Source organism: Cygnus olor, chromosome 2, assembly GCF_009769625.2.
Source record: "Cygnus olor isolate bCygOlo1 chromosome 2, bCygOlo1.pri.v2, whole genome shotgun sequence".
Classification (NCBI taxonomy): Eukaryota; Metazoa; Chordata; class Aves; order Anseriformes; family Anatidae; genus Cygnus; species Cygnus olor.
The window spans coordinates 96782181-96810168 of record NC_049170.1 but is presented as its reverse complement, the minus strand read 5'-3'; the positions used below and the strand labels follow the sequence as shown (position 1 = coordinate 96810168).

General features: G+C 45.1%; 1 protein-coding gene across 2 annotated transcripts; it reads left to right on the top strand.

Annotated features, from left to right (window-relative positions):
* The first annotated feature begins 101 nt into the window (after positions 1-101).
* On the top strand, positions 102-27988 carry NR4A3 (nuclear receptor subfamily 4 group A member 3). Of its 2 annotated transcripts, XM_040549423.1 has the most exons (8): positions 102-552; positions 2416-2586; positions 5072-5955; positions 7950-8079; positions 9045-9217; positions 14470-14669; positions 15898-16076; positions 25763-27988. In XM_040549423.1, exons 3-8 carry the CDS (start codon positions 5074-5076, stop codon positions 26023-26025), a joined length of 1827 nt encoding a protein of 608 aa, XP_040405357.1. In that variant the 5' UTR covers positions 102-552; positions 2416-2586; positions 5072-5073; the 3' UTR covers positions 26026-27988. The 2 variants fall into 2 exon arrangements, with proteins under 2 accessions (XP_040405357.1, XP_040405358.1); XM_040549424.1 differs by having other exon boundaries at positions 2416-5955.

The window sequence follows — 27988 nt, the reverse complement described above, 5'->3', positions numbered from 1 at the left end:
TCCCTCACACCGGGCTCACCCCCGGCCCGCCCGGGCTCGGCGCGGCGGCGCACGGGGCGGGGAGGGGGGGGGGGGGGGGGGGGTCAGCAGCGTCAGGCTCCCATGGCGTCACGATTGACGTTTCGCATTCCAGCCGCTCTATGGAGAGGCCGCTAGGGCTGCTCTCACATAAATGACGTTCGGAGGCACGGAGCGGGAGAGCAGCGCGGAGAGGCGCCTCCGTCCTCTCTCTGCCCCGCCGCACGCGCCCCGCACGGCAGCCCCCGGGTACCCCGCGGCCGCAGCCGCCGCCCGGCAGCCCCTGGCGGCTCCGCTCTGCCTCGCCTCGCCTCGCCTCGCCCGGCGGGGACCGGCTGCCGGGGCTCCCCTTTTTTCCATGACTCGGGATAACGCGTCCTCCTCCTCCGGAGCCTCTTCCACCACCGCCGCAGCCTCCGCCGAGCCCCGCGGTGCTCCCGTCGCCGCCCGGCCGCTGGACAGCGCCCGCTCGCCCCGGTGAGGAAGCGGCCGCCGGGGACCCCGATGTAAAGACGGAACCGACACAGCAAGCGAGTACGTATGGGCACCGCCGGCACCCCGCGGGCACCGCCGGACAACTTTCGGGGACCGGGAAGCGCCGCCGCCGCCGCCGCGACCGCCCCAAACTTTCGCCTACCCCCCCCCCCCCCCAGCTCCGCCGCAACCGGGATGCTCCGGGTGTCCCCGTCCCGGTGTCCCCCCGGTGTCCCCCGGCACCGGCTCGTCCCGGGCCGGGCTGGCGGCCGAGCCGCCGGTACCGAGGGCTTTCTGCTGGTTGTTGTCATGGAAATGATGCTGCCGGCGGCGGCGGCGGCGGCGGCGAGTTCACGGCGGGGATGAATGGCACTCGCTCGGCTCCTTCCTACAGCACAACTTGTCGCTGCTGCTGCTGCTGCTGCTGCTGCTGTCGCCTCGCAGGGTCGCGAGGGTCCCACCGAGCGCTGAGCCCCGGAGCCCCCCCGGCGGCACCGCCACCGGAGCGCCCCGGCACCGGCACCGGCACCCCGGAGGCTACCGGGCCCCGCAACGTGTGCGCCGGGGCACCGAGCGCCTCGGTCGCCGGCCGGGCTGGGAGCGAGCCGGCAAGGCGCTCTGTCGCGATATGGTGCCGCGGAAGGCTGTCGGGACAGCGCTATCGCGATAGCCGGCGCGCCGCGGGCGGAGGTGCGGCTCACCTGGGTGGAGCTGGCGTTTGGGTTTTTGTGTGGTTTGTGTGGTTTTTATTTTTCTTTTATTCTTAATTTTTTGAGACCATGCGAGGAAATTTCCCAGGGTAAGCGCGGAAAAAGCTGATTCCTGCAGGGGGTTCGGCTGCGTGGGGCTCGGTGGTTTTTTCTTTTTTCTTTTTTCTTTTTTTTTCTTTTTTTTTTTTTTTTTCCTTCTCCAGGGAAAAAAAAAAAAAATCCCCCCAAACCCCACAAACTTTGGGAACGCGTCGCTAACTTTTTCCCCGGCCCGCTTCGCTCCGATTACATTCCTCGCCCCGTTTCCCTCTCCTCCGTGGAGACTGTCGTACGGTGGAGCCTGGCCCCGCTAAAACAATGGACCGAGCCCGAGCAGGAGAGGGTTTTCTCCGGAGGTTTCTTTCGGGAACTCGCCCGAGCCCCGTGGATTTTGGGGAGCGAGCGTGTGCGGCTCCGGGGGGGGGGGGGGGGGAAGGCGGGTGTGATGCGCAAAGCCGGGAGCGCACCGGCGCTGGAAGCGGAGCTCGAAACTTTTAATTCAATGGAGCTTCCCCCCCCCCCCCGCCCCCCCGCCCTTGGCGGTCCCTGCCGGGTAAATGAAGGTTTCGAAACTCGCCTGGAGAAGTCCCGGTCACAATGGGAGCGTTTCACGCTTTTCCTCCTCGCGTTACGGGGTGGGGAGGGGTGGCACTCGGGGCTGAATGCGGGGCGCACGGAGGAAGAAAAGAGCTGTGACAAGGAGGGGGGGGGCGTGGGGGGCTTATTTCCTCCTAATTTACAGCCTTCGCGGCTCTGAGCTCCTGGCTCCGGCGGCTGCTCTCCGGAGGGGTGCTGCGTGCTTAAAAGCTCACCGAGTGTCTCTAGGAAACCGGCGGCTCGGGGCGGGGGGGGGGGGGCGCATCCCGAGCCCCGGGGCCGGAGGGGGGGACGCAGAGAAGGAGATGGGAGCCGGGGAGGCACCGAACAGCCCGGCAGGCGGGCAGGGAGTAAAGGCGAGGAAGGGGAAAGCTGGGGAGAAAAAGGGGAGAAAAAAAAAAAAAAAAAAAAGAGCAGGAGTCGCAGCCCCCGCCGCAGAGGGCGGAGGGGCCGGAGCATCCCACGGGGAGCCGCCGGGGCACGGCACCCCCGGCCCGCGGGGTGCTCCCCCTGCCCACCCCGGGGCCAAGCTCCCCCCCCCCGAGCCGGCTTCTGACTCCCTCCTTTCTCCTCGCAGCGCCCGGGTCGGAAGAGCGCCCCCCGCCGAGGCCAGCCTCCCAAGCAGCCTCCGCAGAGAGGTCCCAGCCGGCACGGAGCCCCCCGCCGCCGCCGCCGCCGCCGCCGCCGCCGCCGCCCGGTGCCGCCCGCCCCACCAGCCCCACCATTCAGCGCGCAAGATACCCGCCAGGTAAGCAGCCGCCGAGGAAGAGGAGAGGTGCGAGGTCCCCTACTCCCTCCCCGGGCTCCCCTCTTTAAGGGGGGGTCGCCCCCGAGCGCCGTGGAAGGAGCGGATCGGCAGCCGCCGGGTGGGATGCTGGAGGCTCCGGGAGGAGCGCTGGCTCGGCGCATCCCTCATGCCGAGCTCTCTCTCGCAAGGATGCCGCTAATAGGATGAGAAGAATAACTCCGAATATTCCTGCCCTGATTTTTCACTCCTTCCGCCGGGCTTTGATGACATACCGCCCATCAGCGAACCTCCTGTATCGTTTTTTTTTATCATTATTTTTTATTTTTTTCCTAACATTGTTGGGTCAAGAAGAGAAAATCCCAGGTTATTTACTTTGCGGGGTGATTAATGTCGGTGCCCCGAGTGGAAAAGTAGGGGTTAGGATTAGTCAGAGGAAGGTGCTGGCAGAGGGCGAAGTAGGAGGAGTTGTGCGGAGCGCACCAGACCTTTACGTTGGGGATATTTTTTCTGTCCTCAGGTCAGACTTATTTTAGACGTAGGCTTTCTCAGCCCACTTTGAGCAGAATTCAGGGCCCTAACCCTGCCATGCTCTCCTTAACTCTCCTGCTAAGGAGATAAAAAACCAAAACCCCAAACCTGTAGCGCTCTGTTTCCCTGAATCCCTGCTCATTTTCTGAGCTCGCAAGAAGCCTTTTTTCCTTCATGGGGCTGCATATCAGCGCGTCCACTTGTGACATTATCTGCCCGCTCGTTCAGTTGTGTTCCTCAGTGGAAGCGCGTGGAAGGAATTGCTTTCCCTTTCTATCCGATTAAGCACTGATCAGTGCATTTTAGCAGGCAGTCCTTAAGCTAAACAAATGATAGTAATAGAGCTTGGCATGAAATGTGTGTGCATGGAACGGCACGGATGCAGATATTGATAGGAAAAAGAGACCTTTGTGGGAAGATACATAAATAAGATCGGGAGGCAAGGCTTGTGGAAGTGTTGAAGTGTTGTCCTGCTATCTTTTTTTCTTTAAATACGTGGATTTGCAAGCAGAAAGGTCTTCGCAATTTCAGAAAACAGCACTATTTTTTCTCCCACTTTCTGATGTTTTCTCGAAAAGAAGGAAGATCTGAATACTCTGTGACAACACGATAATTGAAATCTGGTGCTTGGTTTACATTTATCTGCAAAGCAGGCAGGGAAGAATGGAAAGTTGATCTGACACCTATTATTTGGATCCTTGCACGGCAGGTTCCAGTGAATATTTAAAAGTTATAAGTGAAGGGAGTTCTTAAAATACAGAGGAAAACCCCATTATTTTTAATACAGCTTTTTTTTTTTTTTTTTAATATGAATTCTCTATCGAGTACTTTAGGAATATAAATTACCACAATTAAGAAGAGGTGAACTGCACTGACTTTTGATATACACTTTCTCCATATTTACTTTTCTGATCTCTTTATGAGAGTATTTGTGCTAATTGATGCATTTTATTCCTCTGCCGCAGAACCAAAGCACATCATGCACCTTTAGTCTGGGTTGCAAATTCTGGGCTAGAGTCTCACGTTGTTTGGCCAGGTGAACCTCAGGTGGATTGCAGCATTGGCTCCATTATTTCTTGAGAGCAACCAAGGAAATAGTGGATTAGTAGGAAATGTAAAAGGAAAAAAAGTCTTTGCAGGTACTGTGTTGCTGAAACCCTCCTGGCTACCAGTGAACCACATTAACTTTTACGACTAATGGACAAAAACAATTATATCGTCGCTTTCTTTTAAAAACAGAAATGCCCCTTACTTTTTCTCTTACATTTTTGCAAATTTAGGGATATGTTGTACCGCTCGCTTTTTTTAGGAGAATGTTCCACTACAGATAAGCCTCAAAAGTAGCAGCTAGACACCAGCCCTGAGTTATTAGCTGACCAGAAATATGCTTTGAAGGCCCAGAGCCGAGTAAGCAAAATTGATGTTTGCAAGTCTTAAGTAGCAAATACTGTGATTTGAGCTGTTCCTCTGACACCCGCTGTAGATGCTGTTCCTTTTAAACTAACTCTCGGTTTTAGTATTATGCATTTGGTAATCTAGTTTACCCTTCATGAAAATTTTATGGCATGGTCGCACGCATACAGAGATAGATTTAGAGCTATAAACCATTCCCATTCTGCTTATCTAATTCTCATTGACACCTATGTATATTAAGCAGCGGATCTAGGGCAGGCTGGAGATGGATTCTCCTCTCGCTGACACTGGTATAAATTCGAGTGGCACCAGCGAGCGGAAGAGAGCTCCCTAATACCTAATGCTCAGTCGATCCCTGATACACGTTCCTCGTCAAAAACTTGCGCTTAATTTGTGGTTCCCATGTCCAGGCGAGAGTGGGAGTCAGGTGTCTGACCGAGCCCCACGAAATGTGGGAAAGCTTGTCGGAAAGAGGTTAGCGAGGGTCTGGACTGTGGCCTCAGCACGTGGGGCTTGGTGTTAACGTCCCCCTTTGCCCTTGCAGATATGCCCTGTGTGCAAGCGCAGTATAGCCCTTCACCGCCCGGTTCGAATTATGCAGCTCAGACCTACGCGTATGGCTCGGAGTACAGCTCGGAGATCATGAACCCTGACTATGCCAAGCTGACCATGGACCTGAGCAGTACCGAGATCACTGCCACCGCCACCACCTCCCTTCCCAGCTTCAGCACCTTCATGGAGGGTTACTCCGGCAGCTACGAGCTAAAGCCTTCCTGCCTCTACCAAATGCAATCTGCCTCCTCCAGCCAGAGGCCCCTCATCAAGATGGAAGACGCCCGGCTTTCCACCTACCAGCCCTCGCTGCCGCCCTCCACGGACGAGGGGATGCCCAGCACCTCCATGTACTTCAAGCAGTCGCCGCCCTCCACGCCCACCACACCAGGCTTCCCCCCGCACCAGAGCCTGTGGGACGAGCCCCCGCTGCAGCCCACCCAGACCTGCCTGCCTCCCGGCCACCTGATGGAGGCTGCCCCCATGAAGACTGTGCCTCCGCGCTTCCCCCTCTTCCACTTCAAGCACTCACCCCCGCACACACCGGCGGCGGCCGCCCACATGTGCTACGAGCCGGCATCCTTGAGCCTCCCCCTGGGCCCCGACAGGCCGGCGGCCGGGCAGGCCCCCATGGAGAGCCACTCGTACGGCCTTCCCCTGGCCAAAAGACCAGCCACCTTAGCCTTCTCCCCGCTCGGCCTCAACGCGGCCACCTCCAGTCTGATGGGGGAGGCCAGCAGCGGCGGCAGCGGCCTCCCCTCCCCGCCCAGCAGGAGTTCCTCGTCTGGGGAGGGCACATGCGCCGTCTGCGGGGACAACGCCGCCTGCCAGCACTACGGCGTGCGGACGTGCGAGGGCTGCAAGGGCTTTTTCAAGGTGAGAGCTCCGCCAGGACGCGGGTCTCGCTCCCCGCCCTGCGTCTTCCATCTTCCCCTTCCCTCCCACCCAACCCCGCTGGGCGGCTGCAGGCTCCTGGCCTCTGCCCCGTCAGCGCCAGGATGTTGTGTGCCAGGGCTCAGAGCTCCTCCAAACCTCGTTGGAAACGAGATGCATCAGAAAGTCCTATTTCATTTTTCGGCAGGCGGTGGTGGTGCCATTCCTCGCACCCAGGCTGCTCCAGCCAGGAAGGCTGTGAGCGCAGCCCAGGGGGGAGACTTCAGGAGTGGAGCAAAACCAAATATTTATTTGGTTGTTGCCTCATCACTGCTCATCAGTTTAGGTAGAGAGCGAGCTCTCACCCATTGAAAGCACCTAGCCGAGCAGTGACAACACACCACGCCATGTCCCCGTGTAGCTTAGGAGGCTGTAAAGGCAGTCAGCAGCACTGACCCTTCTACATGAGGCAGCTTCTGAGCATGTGCTTATACTTTTAAGACTGGAATTCTTTCTTTCTGCTTTTAGATTAGGGCACTTCATAATTGCAACAAATTCAGCTTGGAGTTCAGGACTTTTTTTTTTTTTTTTCAGAAACGGCCTTAAGTGAAACACTTGGTGTAGACTTTTTTTCTTTTTTTGGGGGGGGGGGGTGGGCAGTCTAGGTAGTAGGTTCAAGATTTGTTAAATTTGGGGCTGGTTTGGTACATTTCTTTCTGCACAGATAGTAGTCGTGCCCCTGTTCTGGTAAAAGATTTCCTAAGTACGATGGGAACAAAAACAGTCCAAAAATAGATGTAGGGGAGGGCTCACAGCGTGTTTTTTTTTTATTGTACATAGAACTGCTAATATTACTTCGTTATAATCCTTTGGCAACATGCTAAAATACACATCTCCTGTACAACTCGCTTGTTATTTAAAAATAATTAGAAAACGGACCACAAACAGCCTGGAAATAGCAGCTCTGCTGGGCCTGATCCTACCCCCATGGAAATTAATAGCATATCCTTCACTGGGAGCTGTGGCTAGAGCTTATTCTGCAAAACGATTTTCTCAAGTGAAACAGTTTTCAGTTCTAAAGTGCAATGAACACTATTTGCTGTGTCCCTTGTACTTACTGCATTGAAGCTGTTGTTTGAAATACAACAAAAATATAAAATAGCATTTTCCCATTAATTTAATTGCAGACAAAGATTTAATACCAAATGTTGAACTGATAAATTTGATCCTCTCCTGATGGCTTTCCTATTAATTTCTTTTTGTGCTAAGTTATTTATTGATGTATTTGATTTTAAATATGGAAATGCATAATATATTTTTGCAACAATTTCTATTATATTCTCTCAAGGCTCACCAGGATTTTACTAATTTTAATTTTTCCTTATAGTTTTTAAAGCACTTTAAGAGCTAATTACATGTCTGTAGCTACAGTATCCCTCTGTCTATTTTCTTTTTCCCAAGCCAGGTTAGCTTTCCCAGAATATTTAACTAAATATGTTTTGTAGGGGGTTCTGGTATTTTTATTTTTCTCCCCGATGATTTTAATGGCTAACCAAACCAGTTATTGTGGTATTTGACTAACAATAGCGATAGCAAGAGAAGTACATCACAGATCATTTTGATTTTATTTTAATAAGGTCAGCAATAATCAAGGGAATGAACCAAGTAGAAAATTGTTCCCAAAGGGATATTAAAAGCGGAGATAATCTAATCCCCAAAGGTAGATGCGATGACCTGGTAATTTCAGATATGATTTTATCATTCAAAGTTGCCTGTCTCCAGAGACTTGCTTCAGAACAATCCTAGATGATTTTCATTGTCAGTAGCTAACACTAATAAAATTGTTTTTCCTGCAGGCTAGTGTGTTAGGAAATTAATTTTATCTAATTATATGAATTGCACTGTCGCTTTTCATGTTGTAATTAAAATACATTTTGTCAGGTTCTAAGTTGTTCACAAAACTATCGGTTTACTATTTCTCTGTTGCCTTTTCTCAGAGAACAGTGCAGAAAAACGCAAAATATGTTTGTCTGGCAAATAAAAACTGTCCAGTGGACAAGAGACGTCGTAACAGATGTCAGTACTGCCGGTTTCAGAAGTGTCTCAGCGTCGGCATGGTTAAAGAAGGTAAGGACTATTGCTATTATTATCCCAAATGGTGGAACATTGCATTTAATGAGTACGTGTGAGTGTGTGTGTGTGGACATGGATGTCTTTACTCTGAATATTGCAGTGGTGGGGTTCCTAACTTGCCCCTGAACGTGCGCATTTGTGTAATAAGGTATTGATTTATTTTTTTTCTTGTCACCAAAGTTAGTGGGTTTATCATATTTAGACTTTCTGGGACCCCAGAGTTCGAGAACAGCAAGGTCACGAGAGGATAATTTGACTCTGGCCAAAATGTCTCCTTTACGAACGTTGAATGTCGTTCAGTAGTGCTGTTGGCTTCCACATATTATCTCACAGGGGGCTGCATGTCATTGTCGGGTGTGCATTTTTGCATACAGTCTTGTCTCATTCCCACAAGCTGATTGTAAATTTGCAATTAATTTAAATGGAAACAGGATCAACTCATTAGTCCCAATTCTGCAAATATTTAAGTACGTGAGTAATGCTGTGTGAGCAGTCCCATTGCAAATACCGACATGGATAATACAGCCTATATGGTGTGAACATATTTTTCGGCTGCTTTGAGAAAGCTAAAATTACTTTGAAAGAAAGACCCTGCCATATAGGAGGTGCACTGGCAGTAGTAACACTCGCGTTTCACGTTCAGTTTTCTTTCAGCAGTAGAGCTGTGTGTGTGCGTGCACATATAGGGGCACACAAGCGTGCTGCAAACAAAGCACGAGCGCTAGGAACACAGCTGGGCTTCAACTAAGCAGTCAGGCTGCTGCTTACGACCAGAGGTCTGACGCCGTTCTGGTACCGTTTGTGTTTCTCTGCGATCAAAGGCATCGGTAGCACGTGCTGAAATTGGAGAATGCTCTTGTTTTTGCTGGGCTGGCCATCGCGAGGGAAGCAGGTGCTCGGTCTGATCTGTCGTCTGCTGGTACCAGTCCTCACAACTGATCCCCCTCTTTTTTACGCAGTCGTCCGCACGGACAGCCTGAAAGGGAGAAGAGGTCGGCTGCCTTCCAAACCAAAGAGCCCCTTGCAGCAAGAACCTTCTCAGCCCTCCCCGCCTTCTCCTCCCATCAGCATGATGAACGCCCTCGTCCGAGCTTTAACCGACTCCACGCCCAGGGAGCTTGACTATTCAAGAGTATGTCTCGCTTTTCTTTGTTTGTTTTCTGCATGGAAATGAGTCATGAACCGCATTCCTACTTACCAGCCAGTTTGCTAAAATGAAAATAAATGTGAAATTGGGGTGAGAGTAAAAGTTTGCCCAGCCAGCCGTGCCTATTCATGGCAGGTGGATAATGATGGGAAAGGAGGTGAGCTGGAAATCAGTGTTAGCGGCTGTTCATTGTCAGGGTCTCAAACACAAGGTTATCTGCTGTATACTCACATGGGGGAGTGAAAGCAACAATGCACAGGCAAACAGAGCGCTCTTCTCGCAAAAGGCTGTGCCAGAACACCAGCCATTACAAAACAATCGATTAATCTACCAAACTCAGTAGTGTCCATATGGCTGGTATCTTAAGTTTCAAGTTACAAATGCTAAAATCTAACAGAACTTTCCCAGTATGCTGTAAGGGTTGCATAAAGTAACATTTGATGGATTTATATTGAAATCAACAGGAATTTTGCCATTATTTAAACGGGGACAGGGTCTGGCTTAGGATACCCCAGCACGAATATTTGTTAAGCAAAATTCACATTTGTGAAACAGACCATTAGATCAAAATTCTAAAAGATTAATTCAGCAAAGCTTTACCACATATATATTTTTGTGACCTTGTTCTTTATTGTATAGTATTTGCCATTTAAATATTGATGGAATATTTTGAAAGCTTTGTAAAACTGTTCTGTAGTTATTAAAATGTAGTATTGAAATAGCTTGTGAAATACACTTTTAGGTGGGTTGATACATGAAAAGAAAAAAATACAGCTAAGGAAAAACAAGATCAAATTCCTCCCTCTTAATGAAATATGATTAAGTCTCAGACTGTGAAAAATACAGCTGTATTCAGACAACATTTACATTGGCCATTTATCACTTGTTGCTAAGTAATATTTGATACTAAAACATATTTTATTGTAATCATATAAAAATATATTATTCTATTTTAGAATATGCTTGCATATATAATTTAGCAATTATAAGCATGTTGTAGCTTCTTTTCTTCAAGCTACTGTATACAATTGCATGTATACAACTCCACAATTTTATAGATTACTATTATGAATCTAGTTGTTTAGTGTCTGACAGCCTTTTCGGGGAGAACACTCTGGCCATACTTACACGTATTTTAACTTACCCGGAAGGTCTCAGGGGGTCATTCTGCAAACACTGTGCACTTTGGCAGGAATCTACCGGGTTCCACAGAGTTACACGAGTATGACAGCCCAGTCCATGAAAGCAGTATCCAGCCTCGTGTACTTGCTTATAGGAGTAAAATTACAGAATTAAATGAAAACTCTGATTTTTTTAATGTGAATTTTTTCTTTGACCTCCATTAGCTATTCCTCTTCTAATGAAAACAGCCCATAGATCTCACTGCTAAACAATCCTGCTGGTCTTTACAGGAAGCATAGCATTGACAGCAGATTAATTTAGTTTTGGTGGCTAAAAGACCATATATGATTGTGTGTTAGGACCTACTAATATCTAAGTTTTTCTTTACATAAAAATGTATTAGTCTGTTATGCTTGGCAGTACTGATAATACAAAAATAAGCTAAAAATCAATAGAGTCGTATGTTTTTCATAAACTTTATACTTTTTTTAAAAGTTAAGGGAGATCAGGAATGACTACCGTGTAAAAACTGAGATTAACTAAACGAAGTATGCAGGAATCCTACTGTAATGCTAAAAAATCACTGTGAAGGATCCTGTGCCAGTAACGACCGGCTTGCGGCACGCTCGGTTAGGCTGTGACCCTGCCGTGCACCACAAACGGGTAGATCTGGAAACCTGGCTTGGCGTCAGTCCTAACACTTCCATAGCCACGACCTTAATGTTTAGCATGGTCTTCATGTTTGCAAGCCGTAACGTCGTCTGGCCTGTTGCAAAAATACTAGTAAGAGTTTCAGAGGGGAACGTGTGGCCCTTCCCTCCAAAAAAGCGCAACAACCTACGCCAAAAGTATAAAATTAAATTATACAACCTACAAATTTTAAAGCAAAACACAGTGGAACCGGTTTTGTTGAGAACATCGCTACTTCTCCTTTCAGCACTGGTTTTAACTTACCAGCCCACAGCAATGGTATATTTAGGTACTTGGTTTCAAAAAGCAATTGCTAGGAAGAGAATTTGGTTTATGAACTCTTTAAAGGCCAAGGGCCGTAGTCAGGTCTCACACCTGTTTTACTGGTACAATTCCATGAGTTTAGACTTCTCAGTAAGCGAGAGGAGAAGCGGACCCTGCACCTTGCCGTCCTTCTTCAGGCAAAACAGCCACTGACTTAAATAGAAATGGTGCCTTTTTGGAGGGGGAGCACAGCATTTAGCCAATAATCCCACCCCGAGCCCTGGCCAAAAATGAAGCAAAAATCCGTGCTTCTGACACAGGAAGGGGAGACGCGTGGAAAAGGAAGCATGGCTTCCGGTTGTCGGATTGTAAATATGCAGAGCCAACGTTGTTAGACTTTTGCAGCTACAGCAGTCCATGAAGGTGTCGAAAAGCAGGCGAAGGGTAGGGCTGCATCGTGCTATCGAGCTCCCCAACACCAGGCTTTTAGATATGCCATGTAAATTAACGTTGCTCGCTACACACACATCTCCCCCTTGTGTAAGTCGGGCATCCCTTAACTCCTGACGGCAGCAGGGCAGAGCTTTCCCCGCTGGCTCTCCCCGGCAGTGCCTCCAGCCTCCTCTGGCTGTGCAGGACTCAGCCCCTCCACTCACGGCCTCTTGACAGAGGCCAGGCTTACCAGCTGTCTTGGTCAGAAGTTAGGTCAAATATCACCTCTCCTCAATGAAATAACCACGGGGCGGGGGGGAGGGGGGGGGGGGGAAGAAAAAGATTTGGGGCACGGAACAGAACCGTATATATGGTTTGTGCTTCCTTACATACTCATAAGACTGTTGAATGTAAATAATATTTTATTTCAGCTACTCTTTGTAGCAAGCAGTGACATAGTCCTGTGGTTCAAAACTATAGGGCTCCCTGTAATTTTTTACCTGTCTTCTAAAAACGCTCTCATGGGCTAAACTGTAACAACAAATACAGGTTCAATTTTTTTTTTGGTGCATTCAATCTAATTAAGTGGCCCAGTGGGGTATACAGTACTGTAACATTCAGTTATGTGACAAGGTAGCATTCAGCTTCATTAGACAATGTTAAAACTTTGTCTTACTTTTGCCAAAGGAATGCTTTATGAATACTGAGAGCAATTTAATACCTGGCATAATTACGTCAACTTGTGATGAGTTATATTTTGGGTGAATGTAGGGTAGTATCTTTCTTCTTTTCCTTCTCTTTTCCCTCCTTTTCACTGATCAGAGGATTGAGAACGTGCCTTGCCTTAACACTGCCTGTAGGCAAGGCAGGAATTTCCATCAGCCTATATTTTCCATTTTCCTGTAGAGAAAGGAGTCACAGCTCAGCTCCTGCACAGCAGAGCAGGTCTCCCAGAATCTTGAGGAGCTGAAGGCCATGGATGGGAAAAGCCCACCTCCTCACACTCACTGTTTTGGCTTCATATAATGGAGGGGGTGCAAGGTGTCTGAAGTAGCACTCAATCTTTTCCTACCTACTAACCACCCTGGTGCATCTTGCTGCAGTCCAGTGCCAGGAGTATTATTTTGCACTGCCTGAGCCTTCCTCATCTGCTTCGTTCAGGTGGAGGACTGAACAAATAAGCCTCTTGCAGCATACAAATTGTCTACTGCTGTTCCCCATCCTGTCCGTATTTGGCCTCCTCTTGCTTCGCTGTCATCCTTCAGAGCAGCTGGGGCAGAGTTTGGCTCCTCGTGAACTTTAGCAGAGGGATCACACATTGCATTTGCTGAGTTCACCGTACAAAAGTCATGTAGGTAGTGAGCAGAAAGGGGTCATTCAGGGCTAGCACTGATACCCCAGACGTGGCCAGAGGTGTCCAGGACTTGTGACATCTTTGCTATGGTTCAACAATCAGACTGTGAAACCGTGTCCTTCATCCCTTACCTGCCAACAGCAACCACCTCCAGCGAGGACAGGCGGTGAATAGGACACCTGCCCACGAGGTTCTGCTTGCTGTTCCCCCTCTCTGTCCTGCACAGAGGTGACTTTTGGGTTGCAGTAAGCAGCCTGGGTGATACCTGCAGCCAAAGTGCCGTGCCTGTGGTAAGGTCCTCCCAGGCTCCCACTGCACTATTACTGACCAAGAAGAGATGTGGGTCTTTCTGCCTCCCCTCTGGCTTGGGATGCTAGGAAAACCTTTAGGCTGATGGACTCAGGCCCTAACTGCATGTGGAAAGTAGTTTCCAGAGGGTGTGCAGCGATGGGGACCACCCCAGCTTTTCCTGGCCGAGTCCCAGAGGCAGCGTTTGTGCAAAGTCTCTCCCAGAAATAACCCACGCGATGTCTGATGGGGAAGCTGCTGTTTCAATAAATTCCGAACTGTTCAGCTCCCGCACTTTCCAAGTGCAGAATCAGACCAAGCCATGAAAACCCGTTATATTTTCTACTAGAGAGAGCAGTGCTGGGGAAGTGACAGCGATCCAGCGGGGAGGAAGCAGGAGACAGCAGGGAAGGAGCTGTCAGGGGGTCGTGGGGAAGTTAGGCAAGCTGAGGCTGTCGAGCAGTTGTCTGGAAGAGTTATGGCCACATCAGCAGGATAATAGGTTCTCCTGAACCTGAAACGCTTCCATTTGCAGGATAAGAGGTGATACGGGGCAGCTGGTTTACTTTCAACCAATTCTGTATTCAAATGAAGCGATGCTGCACATGTCAGATAAAAGATGATTTATCTTGCATGTCTCTATCACTGTCAAATAAAATGCAATTTGAGAGGTTGGGGAAGAAATCTGCATTTTGGACGTACTGAGACAAATTCATCAATGGGAAAATTGTTTAATTGTAGTAAGTTAAATAGTATTCCTCCTCTATTGTGATCAAAATTATCCTACCCACCAGACTGCTGTTTGTGTTTACTAATTGCATATAGGCACTTGTAAAATGTGATAATATTTTACTTAGAAATTTTAAGCGATTTCTCTAAGTCTGGAAACATTTTTGCGGTATGCATCTGAATAGCAGAACGCCTCTAGGTAGCCAGACAGGTAGCTAGACTGAGACCTGCTTAATCTGCCTTTGGTAATAACGCCAGCTTTGCCACAGAAGGAAATGTTGTTGGGCAGGTAACACTGCCTGTTTCTCCGAGTGCCCTATAATGCGTGTAACGTTGCTTTCTGTGGCTTTCATTTTAGTACTGTTCCACTGATCAGGCTGCTGCAGGCACAGATGCAGAACATGTACAACAGTTCTATAATCTTCTGACTGCCTCCATTGACATATCTAGAGGCTGGGCAGAAAAAATTCCAGGATTTACTGACCTCCCAAAAGAAGATCAGACATTACTCATAGAATCAGCTTTTTTGGAGCTGTTTGTACTAAGACTCTCCATCAGGTAACTATTTATTTCGTTTCCTCTTAAGCTGATGTGAAAAATCATCCGTCTAAATGCTTTTAAGGAATAAATGTAAATATGGTGATACCTTTGAACATTGTCAATTTAAAACAAACAAACAAACAAAAAAAAAACATCAGCAATGTCTGCATCCGCAGGATATGGTGTTTAATTTGTTTTACGCTGCAAAAAAGAAAAAAAAAAGACAGTGATTTAAAAAGAGAGCATAGTTCTCACTAATGTGCTTCTTTTTATTTGATATACCACATCCTCTTCTTCCCTAGTAGTCAAAATTGATCCTCGGGTACAATTTGAGAAAGTTTGCTTCATGCTCATCAGCACAAACTATAGAAAAGCACTTTTAGTATAAAACCTTTTCCTCCCCCCCCCCCCTTTTTTTTTTGTGCATGCACATCTTTGTAGTCTGTTTTTGAAAGGGATAAAGAAGCTTTAAAATCTTGTTCAGATTGTTTTTCTTCTTAATACCAAGTCATTCAGCAGAGTGAGGTGCTATTTGTCAGTCTGGCACTAGTTAAGACGTTTTACCAAAGACACTTTCAGGGACTGGGGAAATTCCAAGCTGGTGATTTGAATTATGCCCTTGTTTCTTTAGGTTGAAAATGACCTTTGCATGCAGCTTTTAACAGGGATATTGGCAATGGAGGGTGGGGAGGAGAGGAGAGCTTGGCTGTAATACCGCTCTTACACACAGGTTTTCACATAAAAGGGTCTATTATGTTATGTGTTGTGCATTATTACACGCGCTTTCCATTGTTTTTTCTTTATCAGTTTTAATAATATGAAAAATGCAGATGAGACTAAATAAGTGCTGAGAGTTGCAGAATCTCTTCTTTCTTCAGTTTTTATTAGTTTTGTGTTTCAAAACGCATGCACGTAGTATTCCTGTGGCTCAAACATATAGTATTTAATGTAAAATGTCTTCTCTGTTTATGCCTTTGGGCAGGACCAAAATCTTAACTAATTAGACAGCCTACACCACATGCTACAGCTAACCTCAGGCTTATAACTCTATGAAGTAAGCAATCATAGAAGCTTGTTTGTTGTACTTTTGCCCCAGGGGAGAAGCATATTGTCAAATGTGAATGCCCACATATGTCTCAGGATAATATGCCTTGGATTTTAAATGACAGACACTTCAATACTGGTTATGCATGTTGCTGTAAAGTAGAGGATGCATTTATAATTTTTTCAATTATTTTTATTTGAGGTCTGATACTGCTGAGGATAAGTTTGTATTCTGCAATGGACTTGTGCTTCATAGACTTCAGTGCCTTCGTGGATTTGGGGAGTGGCTCGACTCAATTAAAGACTTTTCCTTAAACTTAAAGAGCCTTAACCTTGATATCCCAGCCTTAGCAAGTTTATCAGCTCTAACTATGATTACAGGTAAGTGCTCCTTTGTTGATAGAAAGCTTCAGACTCCTATCACTTTACTTTGATGTAGATTCAAGCAATTTCAGTTAACTTAGCAATATTACAGGTAAAGTGGGTGTCATTTTTAAGCATTGTAATGACCATACTGAAATCGTGGACTGTAACATTAGACCATTAGATACACCTATTAAAACATAATCTAACTCTCTATTTCTTCATGGTTTCATTGTTTTCTTGGAATAGTCTCTAAAATGCAAACTGCTTCCAAGCAAACTGAGTAGCTCCCACAAAAGCATTTGAAATACTTGCTGAATTCCCAGAAAAGCCCAGTGAAATGACTAGAGCTAAGTCTTCTGCATAGGCATACTAATACTGGGGTGGCTCGAGAGCTAGAAGCCATACAGCTCGTATAACTCACCTCTCAGCAAGGCAGCTAGACCAGAAAGAGTGCTTCATGAGGGCAGGCAGGCTGATTTGGGGAGCCAAGGTACGATAGGTATTCCGTGTACTGCTTGTTTTGAGAGAGGAAATTGGAGAATAGTAAGAGAAAAGTCCCTTCTGCAGTTTTACAAAAGCTTTTGCGTGTGCGTGTGACCATATCACCCCTTCTGCCTGATGGGGTGAACAGCAGGAAACGAATGTAAGAACCTGCCAAATCTGGCTGGGAAGTACAAGCCAGGGGAAGATAATGTTATGAAGGGTAATCTTCTCATTCCTGAAACAACAAAGCCCCTTGAAGCGCATGCTGCGTACTTTGGGCTTTTGGTAGCTTAAGAGGCATGGCTGGCAGAAGTGGGAAGGGTTGGGAGAGAGGGTGCCTGACGAGCCATGGGAACATAGCAGAAGTCAGAGCAGCAGTCATCTCTGCTGAAAGCCTCGTGCTCGCTTCAGGACAGGGGCTATCAGAAAGGTACTGCAACCGTGTTGTCCGTGCGTGCTGGTGCTTCAGCATGCCTTGAGCTCAGTCTGCCCAGGGATCCTAGGAGCTCCGCTGGGATGGATATTGATTTCCTCCTGCATTTCAGGCAGCCACCGGTTTGCAGGCAGTAGCCTCAGCAAAATCAGCTGCAGTCTTCATTTTACCTAGGATGAGTTGATGCTTGGGAAACACTGAGATAAAATGCTCAGCGGCAAATCAAAAAAAAAAATCCAAAAAAAAACCCACAAAAACGCTATAAATTGGCCAATTCCCACTGACATTTGTGGTACCAAGATTTTTGCTTCAGGGTTTAGATGGTACAGTTCCCTCCTGCATTTGAGTGAGGGGTTAGTTTCTACATGGAGTAACATTAACTCTTTGCTTCTTAACAGAAGTATTCTCAGTTTTTAATTGATTTACGTTAATTTTTTCTGCAGTTTAGAAGCAATAAATTAAGGCCCAGATTCTTTTTTCTTTGATAAAACTCTTTAAGTCCAGAATAACTCATTGGGGTTACTTTGTTGTACATGAAACATTTACAAAATGAACAAAATGTTACATTGAGAAAGAACTTTCCCAGCTTATTTTTGACTTCCATGTATAAACATCCACACACAAGCATACAGATATGCTTACACATATGTAATATATATGCATATATATGTATATACATGTGTGTGCATACATACCTATAAACGAAAACAGTATAGATGTACACATACGTATTTCTATATCTATAAATCAAGGACAGTTGCTGTTTCTCTCCATATATATTTACACACAGGCATATATGCTCACATATATATAGCACTTATCACTGATTTAGGTTATTTGCTATATAGTAGGTTTTTTGTTTTTTTTTTATGACAGACACAGATCTATGGAGCTTGTTTCTGGTTATCTTCCTGAAGACTGAAAGGATATAGGTAGATAAATAGGATCCCCTACAAACTCTCCATGTGAATGTAGTAAAAGCTATTCTACAGGAAGAAAAGTTTTTCTCCTTACAAAGCCATGTCTTACTTCGTGTTCAGTCAGACATTCGTTGGTTTCCCTTACAGAAAGAGTCAAGGTTGTCCAGTGGCTGGCTCAGATCACCCTACAGCATTTAACAGAAATACCTCTTAATTGATAAAGTCCCACATTTCATCCTTTCCTTGATAACAGCCCTTTCAGGAGTTTGCTATTTTCTACTCGTCTCCCCAAAGTTTCTAATCAAATGGAAATAATTGTTGCTTTTAAAAGGAAAGCATTTCTGTCCATAAAAGATTTTCTGTGTTTGCCAAGCTTTTCTTGATTTTCTCCCCCTGTATGAGGTGTTGCTTAAAATTAATGTAGTTTTCTATTTATGCTTTTATTTCACCACGGCAGTGTATTTCTGCTGACTTGCTCTTGAGGTCAAAGTATGCCTTCATGCAGTCCAAGGCTCCTGTGTCTATTGATTTATATTCACAGGTTTCAGATCTCCAAGGGCACTTAACTAACCTAGGGACTCAATTGGAAATTTGGCCACCTGAAAATGGATGGCATGGCATAAAGATGAACAATATTTAAAAAAAAATTTAAAAATGAGAGAGGAAATGAGGTAACTATAGCTAAGAGAGCATCACAGCCCAAAAAGCTGGGGCAGTGGTTCTTTTGAGAATTTCTCAATGATAGTATATTGGAAATATTCATAATCAGGAAAATCTTGAGATTTACCTCTGATATTGCATCCCATGAGATATGGCTTCCTGTCCTCTCGACAGTTTGAGTATGACAAGTCACGTGCTGGTTTTCAGATAGTCCCACCAAAAGGAAAAAACAATGAAGATGAACTTTGGAAATCTGATTTCTGTTGAACATTTGCAAGTCACTGTTTTGAGGCATGGCTTAGATTTAGGTGGATGTTTTGTGTGCCATTCGTTGTCCTGCGGAGAAGGTGCTCTTCTCTCCTGTAATGGATTGTTGGAGGCAGTAGGTAGTTAGGAAACCCTGGTTCAAATCCTTTTCGTGAGTCAGAGCAAGAGAGAATGACCTTTTCCAGGAACATAGGATATCCGACTATTGAGTGTCACTGTCTTTTGTGTTAAGGCCGTTTGACATGTTTTTTGGGCCACAGAGTGGCCGTTGTGTATCATGATTTGGGGACAAGCTGGTGCTCAGAGAGACACCCAAGTCTCAGTGTCTGGTCTGATTCCAACAGGAAGGGAATCTGACCACGAATCTCCCATGTCCCAGATGAATATTAATGTCATTGGGCTGCAAGATATGAAGAAGCAGGAAAGCTGTTTTGTGAATTTAGTTGTTGGCTTTTATTAGAAACACGGCAAAACAAAATGTTGGCTTGAGCAAAATTTTCTTCATTATTACACGAATCGTTCCAGTTCTTATTTTACATTAGCCACTTTTTCATTACTTGATTGCTCAACCAAAAAAAAGGGAAAAAATGAACAACCCGGTGATGTGCAACAGTCAGAGCTGGTTTTAATACTGTACGGCATCTGAGGTAGCACCAAATTCACAAATTCTTTCTTCTAGTACAAAAAATGTCCCTGTGAATGATGACTTGTTTGTTCTGCTTGATTTCCTGAGTGCTCTCCATAGCCCAAACAAGGACGTGATCTTAGGAAACAAAACTTCTTCTATGCTAGTCATCGAAAGTATTGGTGAAGGAGGAAACTAAGAGAAGTCCCTGCTCTTTCATAGGTCCTCTGTCTGTTCTGTGAGGGTGACAGGGAGAACTAACATCCCTCTCCCAGTGAAGGAAGAGGGGATAACTGTTAAAGCTTGTGTTGGGGGCTAAACAACATCCCACTGTTCCCAGTGTCCCAAGATACCGAGGGCTGTTCTCTCATTTTTGGGGTGTCAAATCAGCGCCCCACTAACAGTTACGGTAGTTTCAATGCCCTTTAACTAACCCTACTGACTTGCTTGGAGCTGCAAGGCTCCACGTCCTATCCCTACTGCAGCTGCAGATTACAGCACAGGAGCATGGTTGTAGGCATATATGGCCATTCATTCTGCTCAGTAATCTTGAAGAGAACAGCAGGAGACCTACTGAGTATGACAATACTCGCTAATTCACTGCTTGCTTTGAGTAGAGCTAGAGGTACGCACAGCGTAAGATAAACAGGAAAAGATTTTGTAAATCTGCATCCATTAGCAAGTCCATACATTTGTGCTTTTTCTGTTTATTACATGGGTCCTGGGAATTTCCAGTCAGTTCTACAGAAAGAAAAGTGCCATGTTGGAGTGCTGCTGAATTTTCAATTCCTTTCAGATAGGACGCAAGCTTGAAAGAGCACCCAGAATGAAAGAAATGTCGTCTGGTTTATTGTGGGCAGCTTGCAAACAGTTAAAACTCTTCAATGTCAAAGCACATCTTTTTTTCTTTAAGGTACTCCTTTAGGATCTTCCTCTCTCTGTCTCTCTTCTCCTTTTTTACTTCCCTCAGTTGGTTAAGAAGGGCTGGACACAACTTCCTCCAGAGCACATTAGCAGTGCTCTGAGCATCAGCCAGAAGAAAGTAATTAGAAAACGCCGCAAGACACTCACCCCACATCCCCATGAAAGCAAGAATTGAGTTCTGTCCTGTTCTTTTGCTTGTGGGTCACTCGTTCTGTTGGGACGTAGGATCTAATGAGCTAAAGAAGAGTGTCAGCAGGGAAAGAAAACTCTGTTCGCCTTGGGGCAGGTTCTGTCGTTAGTTCCAGTGGTAGATGCCCATGATGGCATCTATCAGTTGGGTGTGTTGCATAGATCACACGTGTCCCTGTGCAACCGCTCCATGCTGGACTTCCTCTAACTCCTACAGAGTGTTGATGGTCAAGCTGTGCAGAATAGACCACATATGAGCTCGGGCTATCTTTTAAAATACTCCTCTAGCCTCACGAATGACCATTCATAATGTCAAAATATAAGGACTGAGGCTACAGCAAAGATCATCTAAAGGGCGCGCTCCAGCTTAGTTTCAGATTTCCGCCTGCTCTAAAACTGCTCGTGTTTTCTTTCTCTCTCTTGTTGCTTCTCTCTTCCTCTCTGCCTCTTCCTTTCTCTCTCCACATCCAAATATTATTGTTTTGCACACTTGACACTCTCAGTGGGATGCTGCTGAGTACAGAGCATTCTAGCCCTAATTCAGCCAAGCTCTTTCAGCATATGTTTTATTTTAAGTATTTTACAGACCAGCCCAGAGCCACTGTATATACTGGGCTTATTCACATTCTTAATGCTTTGTTAGGCTGGCACTAGAACATTGAAGAATATTGTGAGGTTTCAATTAATTATGAGTTTTGTTTGCCTTCCTGCTGTTGGGCTTTCCGTTCCAGTTTACTAACACGGTTTTTAGCACCATCAGTCATACCAAGAAACAGTAATGAGTCCAGGCTGGCTAAAAAGGGTCCGGCTGCTGCAGTTCCCTTCTGAACATGGATTTGTCCAACTTGCCTGTGGAAGGGAGGCTCACCTACTCTTCGGCAGCAGATACCCTCCAGTCCTGTTGCCAGGATCCTCCGGAGTGGGTGCTTCATGTGCTGGGTCTACACACGAGCAGGTGGCAGACTGGAGGAGTGTAGGAGAGCCGGTTATAAAAAAATCCCTCCAGATTGCATTGTCTGCCTTCCCCCCTCCACTTTGACGAGGGAAATACTGTCAGCAGCTGAAGTGAAGTGCTCACTCCTCCTTCTCCCCTCCCACCATTTTGCTGAGGCAAGAACTCTTTCCTCCTGCAGCAACTGGTGGCCTGTCTTAGGGTGCGGTCTTCTTAAAGGAGGGAGCAAACTGTGATGTTCTCTGTGGTCATTCAGCTCACCTGGCTTTAGCTACCTTGCAGAGAGGAATACAGGGCACCTTCCGAAGATGATTCACCCACCTAAAATCTGAACCATCTTCTAAAACACCCATCCTTCCACTGATGGTAGAAGGAGCTCAGGTAGTCCATGCTCCCTGCTTGGGTACCCTTGTGAAGTGCCTGAAAGTTAGGCAGGATGAGCATGGGCCAGGCTGCAAGAGAAGAGGATGCTCCTGGCTCTGTCAAGTTGCAGCCTTGCTGTCCAACCGAGAACGTGCAAGGTGATCAGAAAGCTGTAGGCAACTGAGCCTTGCGTTTCTTTGAGTTATAGAAGGGGAAGAGGATTGTGAAGGGGGAAGAGAAAATCAGATAATTATATTGAAACCGAGACAATCAAGAGGCCTATTTTAAGTCTGCACCATTAATCTGCTGCATATCTGATGGGACTGCTTCTGACACCTCAGAATTAATGAAAGCTAAAACTAACCCACCCTAACACAGGGCACAGAGCCTAAGGGTCTCTCAGATCCTCAAGATCTTAGAAATAATCGCACTCTTCAAGAGCATTTTTCATAAAGGTAGCACTGAATCTGCCTAGCCCTGGTGTAATATACCCCATGACGGAGACTGGGGAAAGAAGGACTAGCACAGCTGGTGACAGCTTTCCCTGCTCTTTTACTCTCTTCCTATCAAGTTTTGGCTGATCAGCATAATTATAGCACAGAGCCACATTGAGATTCCTGGAAATTGTGTGTGGGAAAAGGGGAAAGGTGTAAAAAACTTGCCGTGTTCAGTTTGCCAGAATGAGCTGCTAAGTTTGCAGAGCTTTAGAGGCAAGACTTCCGATGAATCATTTTGACAGGCTTATGGAGAGCATCTTTGCCATAAATCACCGTTTTTCTTGCAAAAATCAATGATATCCTAAAACACAAGGCTGAGAAATCCTATATTCACTTTACCCAGGCCTTTTTAATTGTCCTTATAAGAAAGTCTGAATACAATAATATTTACACACCTCCTCGATCAGTTAGAGAAAATCTATTAGTTTTGACTAACCGTCCTTCTCGGGATAAATCTTGGCCTTATCAGTTATGTGTGGATAAGAACATCCTGTGGAAGACAGGGAATGATTATGAGGCCACTGATTTCAGAAACAGGGCACCTACTTACCACAGGTGCCTCACTCTGCTCCCATACAGTTGAGTGAGAAAGACAGAGGGTCTTTCTTTGCCCAAAAGACACTGGTCATGTGGAAGAGGCAAAAAAAAATGTAGCAATTTGAACCCTAACTATTAGATTTGAATCTTTGATGTGAATTAGACCCAAGAATCCTCAAGTCTACCCAAGAGAGGTAATGGTCAGATAGTGATGGTAATGCCAGGGCAAAATACCCTTTACTAGCAGAGAGGGCTTCCACATCGATGGCTTGGACTTTATGGGTCCTCAAGGGATGCCTTAAGGAATGGAGACTGAAAACCCCTTCTTCCCATGAGGCAGTTCCAGTTGTGAGAAATTACACTTGTAGAGATTTGCAAGTAGCAAAGTCTATTTTGTGGGTGATTCATGCAGGAGAGGACAATATGGTTTATCAGAGACTGCTTTCATGTTGTAGTACCAGAGAGCATGTTGGGGACGTAGTATGTCTTAATCCGGAATTTCCTTGATTTTGTTATTTAAAGTAAGTCTGCTAATATTACAATCATTGCACATACTGTATTTTGCATTGGCTTGCTTCATGGCTAGATGTCAAAGACACAATTTGTTCACGAAACCTTCTGAACTTGTCAATGTAAGACAAAGGCTGTTTAATTCTGGCTTGGAATGTTAACAACATTGCTGTGTGCTCAAGAGCCAGAGATAGTTTTCCGTACTCTGCTATAACGCACAAATCTGCTGAGGCATTGGTTTAAAAATGTAGTCTGCTATTTTGAAGTCAGTTTTGGATCCATTCTAGTATTTCAGCTCTGTAGATCTATAAAGATATCTTCGCTAACATAGCCAGGAGACAACCTCAAAACAGATTAAATATGGAAACTCTTCAAAGGCCGCAAGATTAACTTGATGTCCTGCAGATTCTCTCAGTAGGCTGGTGGTTTAAAAAAAAATACAGCTTTTCAGATTTATATAAAATATTTATCCTCCAAGATTTTTAATGGCAGAATCTGCCTAAGTATTTACTCCCAGTGACCTGTGTCGTTAAGGTTTACGTAATTACACTATACACCATTTACTGGAAAGGCTTTAAATATTCATTGACTCCTCATGTTTTAATGTAAACAAGGCACTTAGAATACACAGGGTTTTTTAATTCCTTCAAGGTGAAAAAGATGTCTGAAGTAGATGTTACTGCTTGGATGAGTGTTGCTTTGAAGCAACAGGGAATGATGATGGTACTTAAATGGTTCAGAGATTTAATGGCCAGAGATTTACATGGTTGCAGCCTGATTCTGATCCCAAAGTAGTATTCTTCAGGAGCTCGCTCTGCATAAGTCAGTAAAGTTGCAAAATTGTAAAACGGGTGAAAATTGCTGGAAAATCAAACCTTTCCACTTCTGACTGCCTTCATTGAATTTCATCTGTTTTATTGGGTTGTCAAGAACACCTAGCCAGAACCGTTGGTAAGGGAAGGCAGCGAGGAGCTTATATACACACACCAGGGCAAGGCACTGCTGCGCCTGCTTCTGGGAGTAAAGAAAACTGTACTCATTTCAGGGTTTATCAGGGGGATGGACAGAGAACGTATCTATTGCCAGCTCCTCCTGGAGTGAAGAGGAAGGACCAGAACTTGTGGCAGTGGGCACGACATGGCCCGTGGCTGCCAGGGTTGAGGGAGAGGGCTAGGGCAGGCAGACAACTTCAGATGCATCAAACATAGGAGATGCCAAAATTGCTCACTGCTTGTCCGCTGCCGCCACTGTTTTTTTCCATGTCTAATTGCTTAAAATTAATTTCACCTGCATTTTCTTAGATTAACTTACCAAGTATAATGCCGTTTCATGTGTAAATGGCCAGGACTTTGCTCTGAAGCCACTTCTTTCTTATCTGTGAATTTCCAAATCAAAGAAAAAATCAAAACATCTCAAAACTGATATTCTTCTTCTGAAATGTTATATTAATTCATCCATTGAATCTCGATAGCAAACAACACAAAATTATCTCTCTCGTGTACCAATAAAGAGCCTGCTTTGAATGAATCACAAATCTGATTCATTGTACCTAAGCTTAAAGAACTGTGGATGTGTTTAGCAGCGTTGTAGCATTTTAAAAGGCTGTTCAAAGGGGAACAAGCCCCAGATCCCCTTCCTTTTAGGAGTGTTGAGGTTTTTGTGATGGATAACATAGCAGCCTTTTCACTTTAGCCATTGCTCACTCAAAGCAAAATAGTTAACTTCCAGGCTTCTTTTATCTCGAGCCTTTTAAAGATGAATAAACTAAAAAGCAGGAGCTGATCAAAATAACAAAGGATGGCGAGGTGCCTTTAGTTTCTTATAAGAGTGTCTGCAAATTCCTGGTGGAATTCTGGGCCTGGCGCTGATGGAGCTGGCTAAGGATATCGATCGCCACTTGAATTCACTGAATAAATAATGGTTGCCATAGTTATTGAGCATTCACAACTGGTGGGGAAGCACGGAAATCTCCAAAACACCTCCTGTGATAGTTTTGCTGCAAAATCACCCAATTAATTCTGTCTCATATCATGGAAATTATGCGAGAGATGCAGGATGCTCGGGCTCCTGGTACTAGAATTTCAATCATAGTTGAGCATCTCTGCTACCCATTGCAGCCAAAAAGAAACGGGGGCTTATCATCTCCTATTTCATGTGACAAAAAGGTTAAGTGACATTGTATAACCCCAGCTGTTCTAAGAAATGATATACTTTTTAAAGCATGTTTTTGCTTTGAGTACCAGAGCACGTACTTGGTTGCGCCGAAGAAAATTAATCCATTCCACTTGAAGGAGGGATGCTGACGTGTTTGTGTTTGTTTTCTTGTGCCCTCGCTTTGCAGAACGACATGGCTTAAAAGAACCAAAGAAAGTGGAAGAGCTATGCAACAAGATCACAAGCAGTTTGAAAGATCACTTAACTTTCAGTTGCCAAAACAAAGGACAGCCGCTCGAGTCCGCAGAGCCTAAGGTACTGGGTGTTCTTGCTGACTTGCGCTCTCTCTGCACACTGGGACTGCAGCGCATCTTTTACCTGAAACTGGAAGATTTGGTGCCAGCCCCTTCCATTATCGACAGGCTGTTTCTGGACACCCTACCCTTCTGAGTCCAGCCACCCTCCTGAAAGGCAAATGCCCACCAGAGCAGGCAAATGGATCGTGACTTACAGCTAACATTTCTGCCCTCACTTAACAGAAAAGCAGCTCCAGCTCTAAAATGAGGTCTTTTCTGGCGCTTTGACCTTACAACCTGAGGCCTAAAACTTACTGGCTTACTGTTTGGGGGTTGTGTTCTTTTTTTTTTTTTTTTTTTTTCCTGTTGTTGTTGTTGGGGTTTTTTTTGTGTGTGATTTGGGTTTTTTAAATGGCTAATATGGCACTTTTGGACAATGCTATCCCAGCAGCAGTAAAAGCTTAACATGACTGTTTCAAACCTGTTGTTTAACACCTCATGGGACATGAGGAATAAAATGGTAGAAGCTGTGTGTTTGAAAACAAGAACAGCAAATAGTTGTTTGCCAGGGTAGTATGTGTTTTGTGACGATACCTTTAGCATACTTCCTGCATCAAGGGCACATACATCAGCACAATCAAAACAAAAAAATTCACTTTTTTAGCAAAGTACATTCAATTGAACATTTCATATAAATCCAATATAGCAAAATGACAATGGCTGTTAGCTCCCATGTTCAAGTGCAATTTTTTAAAGTGCTGTCTTACTAAGTCTTGTTTATTAACTAATTTATTTTAATATGAAAATAAATGGAAGAAACCAAGTGAGAAAATTACGTGCACTAACTTACCATGACAGAGTTTTCCAAACTTGATTCCATGTAGCGTGACTTACTGACAAATGTCTGTGGAAGACACAGGAACGACTGCAGCTCAGTTGTTCCCTAGACAAGGACATCCGAGTAAGTAGTGGCTGGAGCATACAGGGTCAGCATCAGGGATAGTTCACTTTTAGACTTTAACGTTTGTAACCGGTTAGTAAACAGACGCACGATGGTTTTAAAGAACAAGCAAGTCTTGTAAAATAGTATGAATGTAAGTGCTAGGAAGGATATAGTGGGCTGCGTTTAAACATTCCGTGTTCGTACTCCTTTTTGTATGTTTATACTGTTGATGCCATATTAATATGAAATAATTTGTTGCATAGTGTCTTTATTTGTATAAATGTTTGTATGCATGGTATATTGTATTGGCTTTGCCTGTATTTATTGCAATGACTGCCAGCTCATGGGAGCCCTGTTACACAGGATAACAAAATGGGGTGTTCACACTGACTCAGATACACCAGTTGGAAAACTATATACATATATATAATGTGTATATATATATATGTATATACCTATATTTGTGTGTGTGTGCGTGTGTGCGTGAGCGTGCGCGTCTTTTTATTAACCATTTGTATATAAAATATCTGTCAAATCACAAGCAGAGTTATTTTACAGTTTATTTGCAGTGACTTCTAAGGCAGTACTGTTTAGCACTTTGATATTAAAATCTTGCTCATGTTTTGCTAAATTCAAATAATATTTAAAAACTTTAGTTCTAAAAAACTTTATATGCACTGTATTAAGTCAAAATTTTGTTGGTCATTTTGCTAAGGAAATTTTTGAATGTCAACCTGATGTCACTGTATCTTTTGTTAGCTTTAAACATTCTAGCTTTTGTCTTTTTTTAAACTATGCTGTTTATATGGAAATTAAATTATACAATCAAACAGATGCCAAATGAATTGCCTAATTGCTGCAAAGGATAACCCAGATATCGAGTCACTGTATGGTTTTCAAATAGTAATCTGGTATTTTATCACTTACTATGTTTGGATGTGCTTTTATGAAAAAATTATTCTTATATCAAGATTTATAGTAGTGTCAATAGGGAAACAGACTTCTAATCACTATAGTTAATATTTCCGGTTTACCTGCAGATAATATTTGGAAAAGTATTGCTTTTTGTATTGACTTTTAAGCTTATGTGCAAACATAATAGCATAATTAAATATCAGAGAAGCTAATGTTTCTTGTAGGTTGCTGTAACAAGCCTGACCAGCAAGACAAATAT